The 12,326-nt window shown below is 46.8% G+C and overlaps 1 protein-coding gene and 1 non-coding gene across 2 annotated transcripts in view; one reads left to right on the forward strand and one right to left on the reverse strand.

The window, feature by feature from the left end:
- Positions 1 to 4,911: 4,911 nt before the first annotated feature.
- On the reverse strand, positions 4,912 to 5,123 carry LOC115900634. The gene has a single exon (XR_004060293.1). It is a non-coding gene; the product is annotated as a small nucleolar RNA U3 (small nucleolar RNA).
- A 6,482-nt stretch (positions 5,124 to 11,605) lies between these two features.
- LOC115900472 (ankyrin repeat domain-containing protein 30B-like) overlaps positions 11,606 to 12,326 on the forward strand; it is a 42,869-nt gene continuing 42,148 nt past the window's right edge. Inside the window, exon 1 of the mRNA XM_030941381.1 lies at positions 11,606 to 12,004. Within this exon, the coding sequence (XP_030797241.1) occupies positions 11,784 to 12,004 (221 nt within the window). The 5' untranslated portion in view covers positions 11,606 to 11,783. The remainder of the gene's footprint in view (positions 12,005 to 12,326) is intronic.

Raw genomic sequence — 12,326 nt, forward strand, 5'->3', positions numbered from 1 at the left:
TTAATTTGTCACTTTAGAGCTACTTAGGAAAAAAAAAAAAAAAAAAAAACTTTTTATCTGAAAAATGCAAGCCCTGGCCGGGCGCGGTGGCTCACGCCTGTAATCCCAGCACTTTGGGAGGCCAAAGTGGGTGGATCACAAGGTCAGCAGTTCAAGACCAGCCTGACCAACATGGTGAAACCCCGTCTGTACTAAAAATACAAAAATTAGCCAGGTGTGGTGGTGGGTGCCTGTATTCCCAGCTACTTGGGAGGCTGAGGCAGGATAATTGCTTGAACCCGGGAGGCAGAGGTTGCAGTGAGCCAAGACTGTGCCATTACATTCCAGCCTGGGTGACAGAGCGAGACTGTGTCTCAAAAGAAAAAAAAAAGAATGCAAGACCCTTTAAATTATCAGGCCCAGGGAGGCATTTGAAATGTAACAGCATTCTTGTCTCACTCTCTGTTGAACTAAATAATTACTCTTGAAGCCATTTGTTACATAGTCTCCAGACTGACGCCAAGGAGCCATAGAGTGCCATGCATCCTGTAGTTCAACAGTGTGTCACCAGCCAATGCTATTTCTGTAACCAATGAGAATTCCTAATGAACAAGCTTTGTAATTGTCCCTTCTCCTGATTCATCCTGTTTTCTTCAAAACTTGAGCCTCTATTTTGTTCTCTGGAGCATTCAAGGCAACTTGGAAGTGTCCTGAAATGCAGTCCTCAGACTTAAGCCCCTCAAAAGTTACTTTTGCCTCAACTTCTTCCTTTTAGGTTGATACTACCACGAAAAAAAAAATGTAAGGAGATGGTTTTAAATTGCAGTGTTAAGGGTTTAAGTCATTAAGAAACTATTTACCATTAAAAATTATATATACCCACACATACACTCACATATATCATTAAAATACGCCATGAAGTCCAAATTATACACAATACTTAAATAAATAACTAAATTTTAATTTTAAAATGAGCTGGGTGCAGTGGTGCACCCCTGTAATCCCAGCTACTTGGGAAGCTGAAGCAAGAGGATCGCTTGAGCCCAGAAGTTCAAGACCAGCCTGAGCAACAAAGCAAGACCCCATCTCAAAAAAAACCAAAAACGAATTGTATGTCATACTACTTGCAAGTTCTCATGCTCAATCACTGTATCAGGGCTCCATCAGGAAAATAAAATCAATAGGAGACATATATTAAGGGTTTTTTGTCAAGGAGTTGACATACAGTTGTGGCAGCTCCCTAGGTAAGTCTAAAATCGGTAGAGCAGGCTGTCAGGAAAGGCAGGCTGGAACTCAGGCATGAGCTGAAGCTGCAGTCTAAAGCAGAATTTTGGCTGGATGCGGTTGCTCATGCCTGTAATCCCAGCACTTCGGGAGGCTGAGGCAGGAGGATTACTTCAGCCCAGGAGTTAAAGACTGCAGTGAGTTATGATCACAACACTCCATCCTGGGCAACAGCGAGACTCCATCTCAAAAAAAAAAAAAAAAAAAAAAAAGAGAAGGAAAGGCAACTCAGAGCAGCCTAAGCTATGTGAAGTATGCAAAACTTGTTAGGCTTACAGAGACATGACTGAGACCTCAATCATCCCCCAACCCCGCCAACCCACACTAACTGCCCAGTGGATTCACCTTCCCCGCTGCCTAGACAGAGCTGATTTATCAACACAGGGGAATTGTGTGGAGAAAGTAATTCACGTAGAACCGGCTGTGCGGGAGACGAGTATTATTACTCAAATCACTATCCTTGAGCATTCCGTGATCAGAGTTTTTAAAGACAATTTGACATGTGGGGCTTGGGAAGTGGGAAGTACTGACTGGTCAGGTTGGAGATGGAATCATAGGGGGTCAAAGGGAGTTTTTCTTGCTGTCTTCTGTACCTGGGTGGGATGGCAGAACTGGTTGAGCCAGATTACTGGTCTGGGTCTGGGTGGTGTCAGCTGATCCATGGAGTGCAGTGTCTGCAAAATATCTCAAGCAGTGATCTCAGGTTTTACAAAAGTGATGTTATCCCCAGGAGCAATTTGAGGAGGTTCAGAGGAGCCCGAGGTTGCTTGACCTGTAAACTGTGATTTCTAATTTTTTTTTTTGAGACGGAGTTTTGCTCTTGTTGCCCAGGCTAGAGTGCAGTGGCACGATCTCAGCTCTCCGCAACCTCCACCTCCTGGGTTCAAGCGATTCTCCTGCCTCAGCCTCCTGAGTAGCTGGGATTACAGGTGCCCGCCACCAAGCCCAGCTAATTTTGTATTTTTGGTAGAGATGGGGTTTGTCCATGCTAGTCAGGCTGGTCTGAACTCCTGACCTCAGGTGACCCCCCCACATCTCGGCCTCCCAAAGTGCTGGGATTACAGGTGTGAGCCACCCTGCCCCGCCCTGTAATTTCTAATCTCATAGCTAATTTGTTACTCCTGCAAAGGCAGACTGGTCCCCAGGCAAGAAGTGGGTCTTTATAGGAAAGGGCTGTTATCAGTTTATTTTATTTGATTTTTTGAGACAGAGTCTTGCTCTGTCACTCAGGCTGGAGTGCAGTGGTACGATCTCAGCTCACTGCAACGTCCACCTCCCAGGTTCAGGTGATTCTCCTGCCTCAGCCTCCCGAGCAGCTGGCATTACAGGTGCCTGCCACCATGCCCAGATAATTTTTGTATTCTTAGTAGAGACAGGGTTTCACCATGTTGGCCAGGCTAGTCTTGAACTCCTGACCTCAAGTAATCTGCCTGCCTCATCCTCCCAAAGTGCTGGGATTACAGGCGTGAGCCACCGCACGCGGCCATGTCATCAATTTTGTTTCATAGTCAAACTATGAACTGAATTCCTTCCCGAAGTTAGCTTGGCCTACGTGTAGGAATGAACAAGGACAGCTTGAAGGTTAGAAGCAAGATGGAATCGGTTAGGTCTGATTTCTTTCACTATCATAATTTCCTCAGGTATAATTTCATCAGTTGTAATTTTGCAAAGATTGTTTCAACACCCAGGGGCAACTGTTTAAAGACATTTTATTCTGTCCAGGTGTGGCGGCTCACGCCTATGATCCCAGCACTTTGGGAGGCGAGGTACGTGGATCACTTGAGGCCAGGAGTTCTGAGACCAGCCTGACCAACATGGTAAAACCCCATCTCTACTAAAAATACAAACATTAGCCGGGCATGGTGGCACACGCCTGTAATCCCAGCTATGCGGGCGGCTGAGGCAGGAGCATCCACTTGAACCACGGAGGCGGAGGTTGCAGTGAGTCAAGATCGCACCACTGCGCTCCAGCCTGGGCAACAGAGCGAGGCTCTGTCATAGTGATAGATACATACACACACACATGTATATATATATCATGTATATATATTGTGTATATATATATGATAAACACATTTTATTCTTTTTTTCCCTGTAGTTAGCTGATAAATTACCTAAAATGTTAAAGTTGCAGAGTAGGACCACCCATTATCTTCATGTTCCTGGAATTTGTGATACAAAGAACAGTGTATCGCCAATCAATAGCTTATGTTATTTTAATGAACCAATATAGGAACTGCCCCACTTTTTAAAACCCACCTGAATATATGTTGCTAATCTCTACTTATATTAATTTTTACCTCAATTCCTTTAGTTTGACAGTCTTATATTTGTGGGAGTGGGTCAGTATAAGCATACAAGATGTACAAGCTAATCCTATTTTCCCCTCTTTTTTTTTTTTTTTTTTTTGTTTGTTGTTGTGGCGGGGTCTTGCTCCATAGCTCAGGCTGGAATGCAGTGGTGCAATCTTGGCTCACTAATCCCCCTCTGATAAAATACATTTACCAGGAACAGCCCTAACCTCACACTTCATTCCAGCCTGGCTCTCTCCCTCTCAAACTCCATTCCAGCCTGGCTCTCTAACTTTCTGCCTCATTCCACTGGCTAGTCCTTAAGACCCTGACCTAATACTCTCTTTTTGAAGTCTCTGGCTCCAATCCTAAGCACCATATTCCTTTGCCCAAATCTGGAATCCCAGGGCCTCTTGAAGGTTTCCCAATACATGTAAGGCCTACTCCTAGGCATGCATGCATGCCTCTACTATGTAAGGAGTACTTCTGGAAGCCACCAGCTCTAGAGTTTCTGAAAACGTCAACAAGACTGCCTTTGAAAACAGAGGGTGGGTGGTGGTGAGAACATCCTGTGAAGGGTGCCAGCTGGTTTATACCAGTCAGAGTGCCAAACTGCTCCTCTAATGAGAAGAGGTGGTGCTGTTTTAATTCCTCCAGTTTTAAGATGCACTTTACTGTTATTACCCTTTTTAGTTTAGAAAGATAAAAGTTGACGAAGAGGCAGGGCTAGCACTGAAACCGATAATTATGTTAATCAAAAATCCCACCCACCTCCAGAAAACCTTTTCACAGAGCTGCTGAAAGTGGTAAATTGATTGGTTTAAGTTGTATGTTCTCTTCATGCCACTTTTTTTCTTTTTCTTTTTTTTCTTCCCGCCACTTTCAAGCTAAGAGTGAACAGATAGTAAAATAGCTACACTAAATGGAGTTCAGAGGAGAAAAAAAGGACAGACTATCTGACAAACCAGTGTCTGGGTCTTCTAGTTAAGAATTAGAGGCCAGGTGCGGTGGCTCACTCCTGTAATTCCAGCAGTTTAGGAGGCTGAGGCAGGTGGATCACCTGAGGTCAGGAGTCCAAGGCCAGCCTGACCAACATGGTGAAACCCCATCTGTACTAAAAATACAAAAATTAGCCGGGCGTGGTGGTGGGCACCTGTAATCCTAGCTACTTGGGAGGCTGAGGCAGGAGAATCTCTTGAATCCTGGAGGCAGAGGTTGCAGTGAGCCAAGATTGTGTCATTGCACGCCAGCCTGGGAAACAAGAGACAGACTCTGTCTCAAAAAGAAAAAAAAAACAAATAAACAAAACATAAGAATTAGGACCATACTTTTATTTTATTACTTTTTAGACAGGAGTCACTCAGACTGCATTCTTTCTCTCTTACTCTCCTGCAGGAAGAGAATGATCATGAATGGCAAATGGCAGGTGCAGTGAAGCAAGAAAAGCTGGCTTCAGGCTCAGAAGAGAATGCTGTGCCTCTTCCTCATGGTTTCCGGTGCCCTGCATGTTCAGAGAAACTTCTCTAGTAATGAATGAACTATAGAAATGATCCCTGAAAATATGGTCTTGATACTTTATTTTTGTGGCAATTTTTTTTTTTTTTTTTTTTTTTTTTGAGATGGAATTTTGCTCTTGTTGTCCAGGCTGGAGTGCAATGGCGCGATCTCCACTCACCGTAACCTCCGCCTCCCGGATTCAAGCAATTCTTCTGCCTCAGCCTCCCAAGTAGCTGGGATTACAGGCATGTGCCACCCCGCCCGGCTAATTTTGTATTTTTGGTAGAGACAGGGTTTCTCCATTTTGGTCAGGCTGGTCTCAAACTCCCTACCTCAGGTGATCTGCCCGCCTCGGCCTCCCAAAGTTCTGGGATTACAGGGGTGAGCCACCATGCCCGGCCAGATCCAAAAGGAGCAGCTTGGGATCCTTATACTGTGAAAACACGTTCACGTCTTTCTTAATTAAGATTTTATGCTGGGCGAGGTGGCTCATGGCTTTAATCCCAACACTTTGAGAGGCCAAGGTGGGCAGATCACTTGAGGTCAGGAGTTCAAAATCAGCCTGGCCAACATGGTGAAACCCCATCACTACTAAAAATACAACAATTAGCTGGGCATGGTGGTGCATGCCTGTAGTCCCAGCCACTCAGGAGGCTGAGGCACGAGAATCCCTTGAACCCAGGAGGCAGAGGTTGCAGTGAGCCGAGATTGTGCCACTGCACCCCAGCCCAGGTGACAGAGCAAGAGTCCGTCTCAGACAAAAAAAAAAAAAAGATTTTAAAGTACCTATTTGCCAGTTCATATGTAGTTGATTTGGAGCATGTGCTACAAGATTGGTTCTAAATATACATAAACTAAGAGCTGAGAAAGTTATTGCTAAGCTAAATTCAACCAATTACACTTTCTTTTTTTCTGCTCTCTCCTTGCACCTATATTATTCTAATTCTATTTGTCAGGCTGCTTACTTTTACAATCTTTTTTAGTGTAGAAAAGGTAGAAAAAAGGTAGAAAAAAATGATATCATGAACACTTTTCTTTAATTAAAAAAAAATCTTTTTAAATAGAGACGAGGTCTCACTGTGTTGCTCAGGTTGGTCTCAAACTCCTGAGCTCAAACGATCCTCCCTCTTTGGCCTCCCAAAGTGGTGGGATTACAGATATGAGCCATCATAGCAGGCCCAAAGCAGATGTTTCAATAAGCACTATTACTCAAAGCCAGATATGTGATTTTGAACAAGTTACTTTATTTTCCTCTAAACTCCAAATTACTCAAGTGATAATGCCTCCTGTTCAGGGATTTTATGAAGATTAAGTAACAATAAAAATAAGCACAAAATAAACAAAAAAATAGCACAGTGTAGGCATTCAGGAATTATTAGTTGAAGTTCCAACTCTTCCTCTATGTATACCCCTTACTTTGTGAGATTACAGGAAGGATGACAAAAAAGGATATGGTGGGGTTTTTTTTGTTTTTTTTTTTTTTTGAGACGGAGTTTCACTCTTGTTGCCCAGGCTGGAGTGCAGTGGTGCGATCTTGGCTCACTGCAACCACCGCCTCCCAGGTTCAAGTGATTCTCCTACCTCAGCCTCCCAAGTAGCTGGGATTACAGGTGCATGCCACCATGCCCAGCTAATTTTTGTATTTTTAGTAGAGATGGGGTTTCATCATATTGGTCAGACTGGTCTCGAACTCCTGACCTCAGGTGATCCACCTGCCTCAGCCTCCCAAAGTGCTGGGATTACAGGAATGAGCCACCACGCCTGACCTTTGTTGTTTTTTTGAGATGGAGTCTCCCTTTGTTGCCCAGGCTGGAGTGCAGTGGCACAATCCCAGCTCACTGCAACCTCCGCCTCCCAGGTTCAAGTGATTCTCCTACCTCAGCCTCCTGAGTAGCTGGCATTACAGGTGCCTGCCACCTCGCCCAGCTAATTTTTGTATTTTTAGTAGAGACGGGGTTTCACCATGTTGGCCAGGCTGGTCTCGTACTCCTGACCTCAAGTAATCCATCCACCTCGGCCTCCCAAAGTGCTGGGATTACAGGCGTGAGCCACTGCGCCCAGCCCAATAAAGTATATGTTTGCTGAGCCCTTTAATTGTTGAAAATGATCGTTGAAAAAAAGAAAAATTAATGGCAGGACTAGGAATGTACACCAGCCAGGAAGTAGAATTAAGAAAGTTTAAATGCAATGGATGAAAACTATAGGCAGGCTGGGTGCAGTGGCTCACGCCTGTAATCATAACACTTAGGGTGGCCAAGGCCAATGGATTACTTGAGCTCAGGAGTTTGAGACCAGCCCGGGCAACATAGTGAAACCCCATCTCTGCAGAAAAATACAAAAATTAACAGGGCATGGTGGCTCACGCCTGCACTCCTAGCTACTTGGGGGATGAGGCAGGAGGATTGCTTGAGCCCAGGAGGCAGAGGTTGTAGTGAGCCCAGATCGCTCCACTGCACTCCAGCCTGGGTGACAGAGTCAGATCCTGTCTCAAAACAAAAAAGAACATTATAGGCAAAGAAATACAGATTTCTTTAATACTTAAAAGAGAATTATTGTGAAGTTGATATTAATTAATGTGAAATAAGACTACCAATGCCAGGCTCAGTGGCTCACACCTGTAATCCCAGCACTTTGGGAGGCTGAGTGGGGAGGATCACCTCCGGTCAGGAGTTTGAGACCAGCCTGGCCAACATGGCGAAACCTCATCTCTACTAAAAATACAAAAATTAGCTGGGTGTGGTGGTGCACCTGTAATGCCAACTACTCAGGAGGCTGAGGCAGAAGAATTGCTTGAAACTGGGTGGTGGAGGTTGCAGAAGATTGCGCCACTACACTCCATCCTGGGTGACAGAGCAAAACTCCATCTCAAAAAAAAAAAAAAAAGACTACCACACTAATGTGGTATTTTTAGGATTTTTTCTTTTTTCTTTTTCCTTTTTTTTTTTTGAGATGGCCCGGCTTTTCTTTTTTATCATATGATCTCTAACTGATGTATGTGACACAGTAATACAAAACTATCTGAGCTATAAAAGAAATATGAAAGGCTTCTGTTTTCTTTTGTAGGCCTTCTGGAACTTTGCCTCAGACTCAGATACCAATGAGTCCTCATCATACCAATATCCCTACTCATTGCCTGCTTGTTTTTGGATTTACACATTTGACTTTCTCATCTCATATCCTAGAAAAGTATTTAGTAAGAGTTGGATCTGGCCAGGTGGGGTGGCTAATGCCTGTAATCCTAGCACTTTGGGAGGCTGAGGCGAGTGGGTCACCTAAGGACAGGAGTTGGAAAGCAGCCTGGCCAACATGGTGAAACCCCGTCTCTACTAAAAATACAAAGACTAGCTGGGTGTGGTGGCGGGCGCCTATAATCCCAGCTACTCGGGAGGCTAAGGCAGGAGAATCGCTTGAACCCTGGGGGCAGAGGTTGCTGTGAGCCAAGATTGTGCCACTTCCCTCCAGCCTGGGTGAAAGAGCAAAACAACAAAAGAAAAAAAGAGTTGGATTTAATTTTCTAAGCATTAGGTTAAATTTGTTATGCTAGATAACATGATACCCTAAGATAAGCCAAGCATTATAAAGATGGATCTGATGATTGCCAGGAATGTATTATCTATGCAGTAACGATAACACATTGAAACAAAGCCATGTTTTCTCCCATTTTTAAAAACGTGTTTTGATGATGAAGGATATAAAATACAGAGTCACAGTGAAAGCCTGCAGCTTGAGTACATTTGTAATCAGGTGATTACAGATGATTGCTATGAGGCTAATGAAGTGAAATTTACTCCTAGGTTTGAGTAGATGATAAAAGGAACATTAAGTAGATTGTAGTCTCAATCATGAATATATTCACCTAATTAACATTTTCCTACCTTTGAATTTAAATATCAAAATTGATACGTGAGAGTTGATTTGTAATACAAAATTTACTACTTTTGATAGTCATTTCTCACCTAAGCTTGCAGCATGTAATAATTTTTTTCCCACAACTCTTTTCCTACATTAAAAAAATACATAAAAGTCTTGGCCAGGCATGGTGGCTCTCGCCTGTAATCCCAGCACTTTGGGAGGCCGAGGTGGGCGGATCACCTGAGGTCAGGAGTTCGAGACCGGCCTGGCCAACATGGCTAAACCGCATCTCTATTAAAAATACAAAAATTAGCCAGTCATGGTGCCACGCACCTGTAGTACTAGCTACTCAGAAGGCTGAGGCAGGAGAATGGCTTGAACCTGGGAGGTGGAGGCTGCAGTGAGCCAAGATTGTGCCACTGCACTCCAGCCTGGGCAACAGGGTGAGACCCCATCTTAAGAAAAAAAAAAAAAAACTAACTTATTTGGGTTGGGCGCAGCGGCTCGTGCCTGTAATCCCAGCATATTGGGAGGCCCTGGTGGGCAGATCACTTGAGGTCAGGAGTTCAAGACCATCCTCGACAAAATGGTGAAACCCAGACTCAACAAAAAATACAAAAAACTAGCTGGGTGTGGTGGCACTTGCCTGTAGTCCCAGCTACTGGGGAAGCTGAGGCACGATCGCTTGAGCCTGGAAGGCGGAGGCTGCAGTGAGCAGAGACTGCAAGATTACACCACTGCACTCCAGCCTGGGCAACAGAGTGAAATTGTGTCTCTAAAACAAACAAACAAAAAAATGTGTTTAATTGTTAAGAATCAGTTTCACTAGGGATAAAAGTCAGAAGAACAGAAATTGTGAGTTCCTTTGTGAAGATTCAAGGACCTTCAAGGACCTCTGAACAGCCAAGGATAATCATTCCTATTTTTCATCTTCAATGGAAAAAAGAGCCCATTATACCTTTCTAGCCTATACTGGAATAAATAACAATTAAATTTTATTTATTGTAAACTAACAAAGGAAACAGTGTAAGTTAATGAAATGTAGTCTCTACAACTTGTTAGACTTTTTATTTTTTATTTATTTGTTATTTTTAGTTGGACTTTGTTTTTGAGACAGAATCTCGCTCTGTCACCCAGTCTGGAGTGCAATGGCTTGATCTCGGCTCACTGCAACCTTTGTCTCCCAGATTCAAGTGATTCTCCCTGCCTCAGCCTCCCTAGTAGCTGGGATTACAGGCACACACCAGCATGCCCGGCTATTTTTAGTAGAGACAGGGTTTTGCCATGTTGACCAGGCAGGTCTCCAACTCCTGACCTCAGGCCATCTGCCCGCTTTGACCTGCCAAAGTGCTGAGATTACAGGCTTGAGCCACCGCACCAAGCAACAAGCTAATTTTTGTGTGTTTAGTAGAGACCGGCCTTCACTTCATGTTGGCCAGACAGGTCTCGAACTAGACCTCAAGTGATCCACTGGGCTCAGCCTCCCAAAGTGCTGGGTTTACAGGCCAGAGACCCTGCGCCCGGCCGGCATTGATGTTACTTAAATTACAAAGTAACCGGCCAGGCGCAGTCGCTCAAGCCTGTAATCCCAGCATTTTCAGAGGCTGAGGCAGGCGAATCACCTGAGGTCGGGAGTTCCTGAGACCAGCCTGAGCAACATGGAGAAACCCCGTCTCTACTAAAAAATAAAAACACAAAATTAGCCGGCATGGTGGCACATGCCTGTATTCTCTGCTATTCAGGAGGCTGAGGCAGGAGAATCGCTTGAACCTGGAAGGCAGAGGTTGTTGCAGTGAGCCGAGATCGCACCATTGCACTGTAGTCTAGGCAACAAGAGCCAGACTTCGTCTCAAGAAATAAAAATTACAGCCTGGCACAGTGGCTTATGCCTGTAGGCCCAGCACTTTGGGAGGCCCAGGCAGGCAGATCACTAGATCAGGATCAGCCCTAGGCTGAGCTGCAGCTGGCGTTTGAACGTGACAGCAGCGGTGGCAACCCAGAACCTGTCCGTGCCACCAGCAGCGACGAACTCCAGGGTCGGACACCGCCACTGCACCTAAGTCAGGTGGGACCTCAGCTGTGGGAGGGCGGGAACCTGCCGCAAAGCCTCATCCGGTCAGCTATACAGGGCCCAGAGGTCGCGAGCTTGCGCTGCCAGCGCCGGCCAAGGAAGATCAGAGCCCAGGGCGGAAGGGGGTGCACTCGGCGACCCTCAGCGGTCTGGGCCCAGCCCTGCAGCCTCCACTGGGGACTCAGGTGCAGCTCCCACCTGAACATGGCACGCGGCAGCAGGGGCTCCAACCCGGACCCTGTCAGCGCCACCAGCAGGGCAGATACTTGGGCCAGAAGCCTCCAGGGCGCCTAAGTCAGGGGGTGGGTCCCCAGTTGCAGGAAGGCGGGAATCGACGCTCCGCGCCACCCTGGAGGCTGCATGGTGCCCAGCACCAGGGTCCAGCTCCTGGATCGCGGGTCGAGGAGAGGCCAGGGGCGGCTATGTCAAGCAGGCCGTGTTGCAGGGCGCCCCCCACGTTCCGCTCCAAGGGGGCCCGCCAGCCCGGCAGCGCCTCAGCGGCAGGTGCCACCTGCACGCGGTGCCCGGTGAAGCGCGGCCAGGGCGCGTGTCTCCTCAGCCTGTTGAGTTGCGCATGAGCTGCTGCCTAACGGCTCTGCTCAGAATTTCTCCCGAGAGAGGACGAAGTGTTCAAGAGCTTGGCGATACAGAAATTTTTACTGGTGTCGGGGCGGGTGCGGGAACTAAAGAAGGGCGAGTGGGAGCTGGGTGGGTGCTGGGGAAGGGCCAGCAGGAAGCGAGGCCGAGCGGTAGGGGCTGGGGAAGGGCGAGCGGGAGGCGTGGGTTCTCCCTAGCAAGGGGCTGCAGCCATGAAGAGGCTCTTAGCTGCCGCTGGCAAGGGCGTGCCGGGCCCGAAGTTCCCGAGCGCCTCCAGCGAGCTGGTCTACACCAACAACGACTGGTACATCATCCACTTCGGGGATCTCGGGAAGATCCATAAAGCTGCCTCCCTGGGCCAAGTCCGGAAGCTGGAGAGTATGACAGTAAAGAAGAAAAGCATCGACTTGAACAAAGGAGATGCCAAGAGGAGGTACCAGGCCCTGCCTGAACCGGGGCTGTAGGAGGAGGTGGTGGCTGTGGGAGGATCGCCCCTTCAGAATGAGGGGCTGGGGGGCCTGGGGTGAGGGGAGCAGGTGGAGGAGTGGCGGGTGGGGGAGTGGCGGGCTGTGGGGCGGCCATCCTGGGCAGGCCCCCCAGGCCTGGGATGGGGGCGCCCTGCAGGGCAGAGGGCCCAGGCCACCTTAAAATCAACTCCAAACTTTAGTTGCTTTCTTCTTCACTCCCACTTCCTCTCACAGAGCACTGTGTAGAAAATTTTAGAGTGATTTAACTCACAAAATTAAGTACATACA

Source organism: Rhinopithecus roxellana, chromosome 11 (assembly GCF_007565055.1).
Source record: "Rhinopithecus roxellana isolate Shanxi Qingling chromosome 11, ASM756505v1, whole genome shotgun sequence".
In the NCBI taxonomy this organism is placed as follows: Eukaryota; Metazoa; Chordata; class Mammalia; order Primates; family Cercopithecidae; genus Rhinopithecus; species Rhinopithecus roxellana.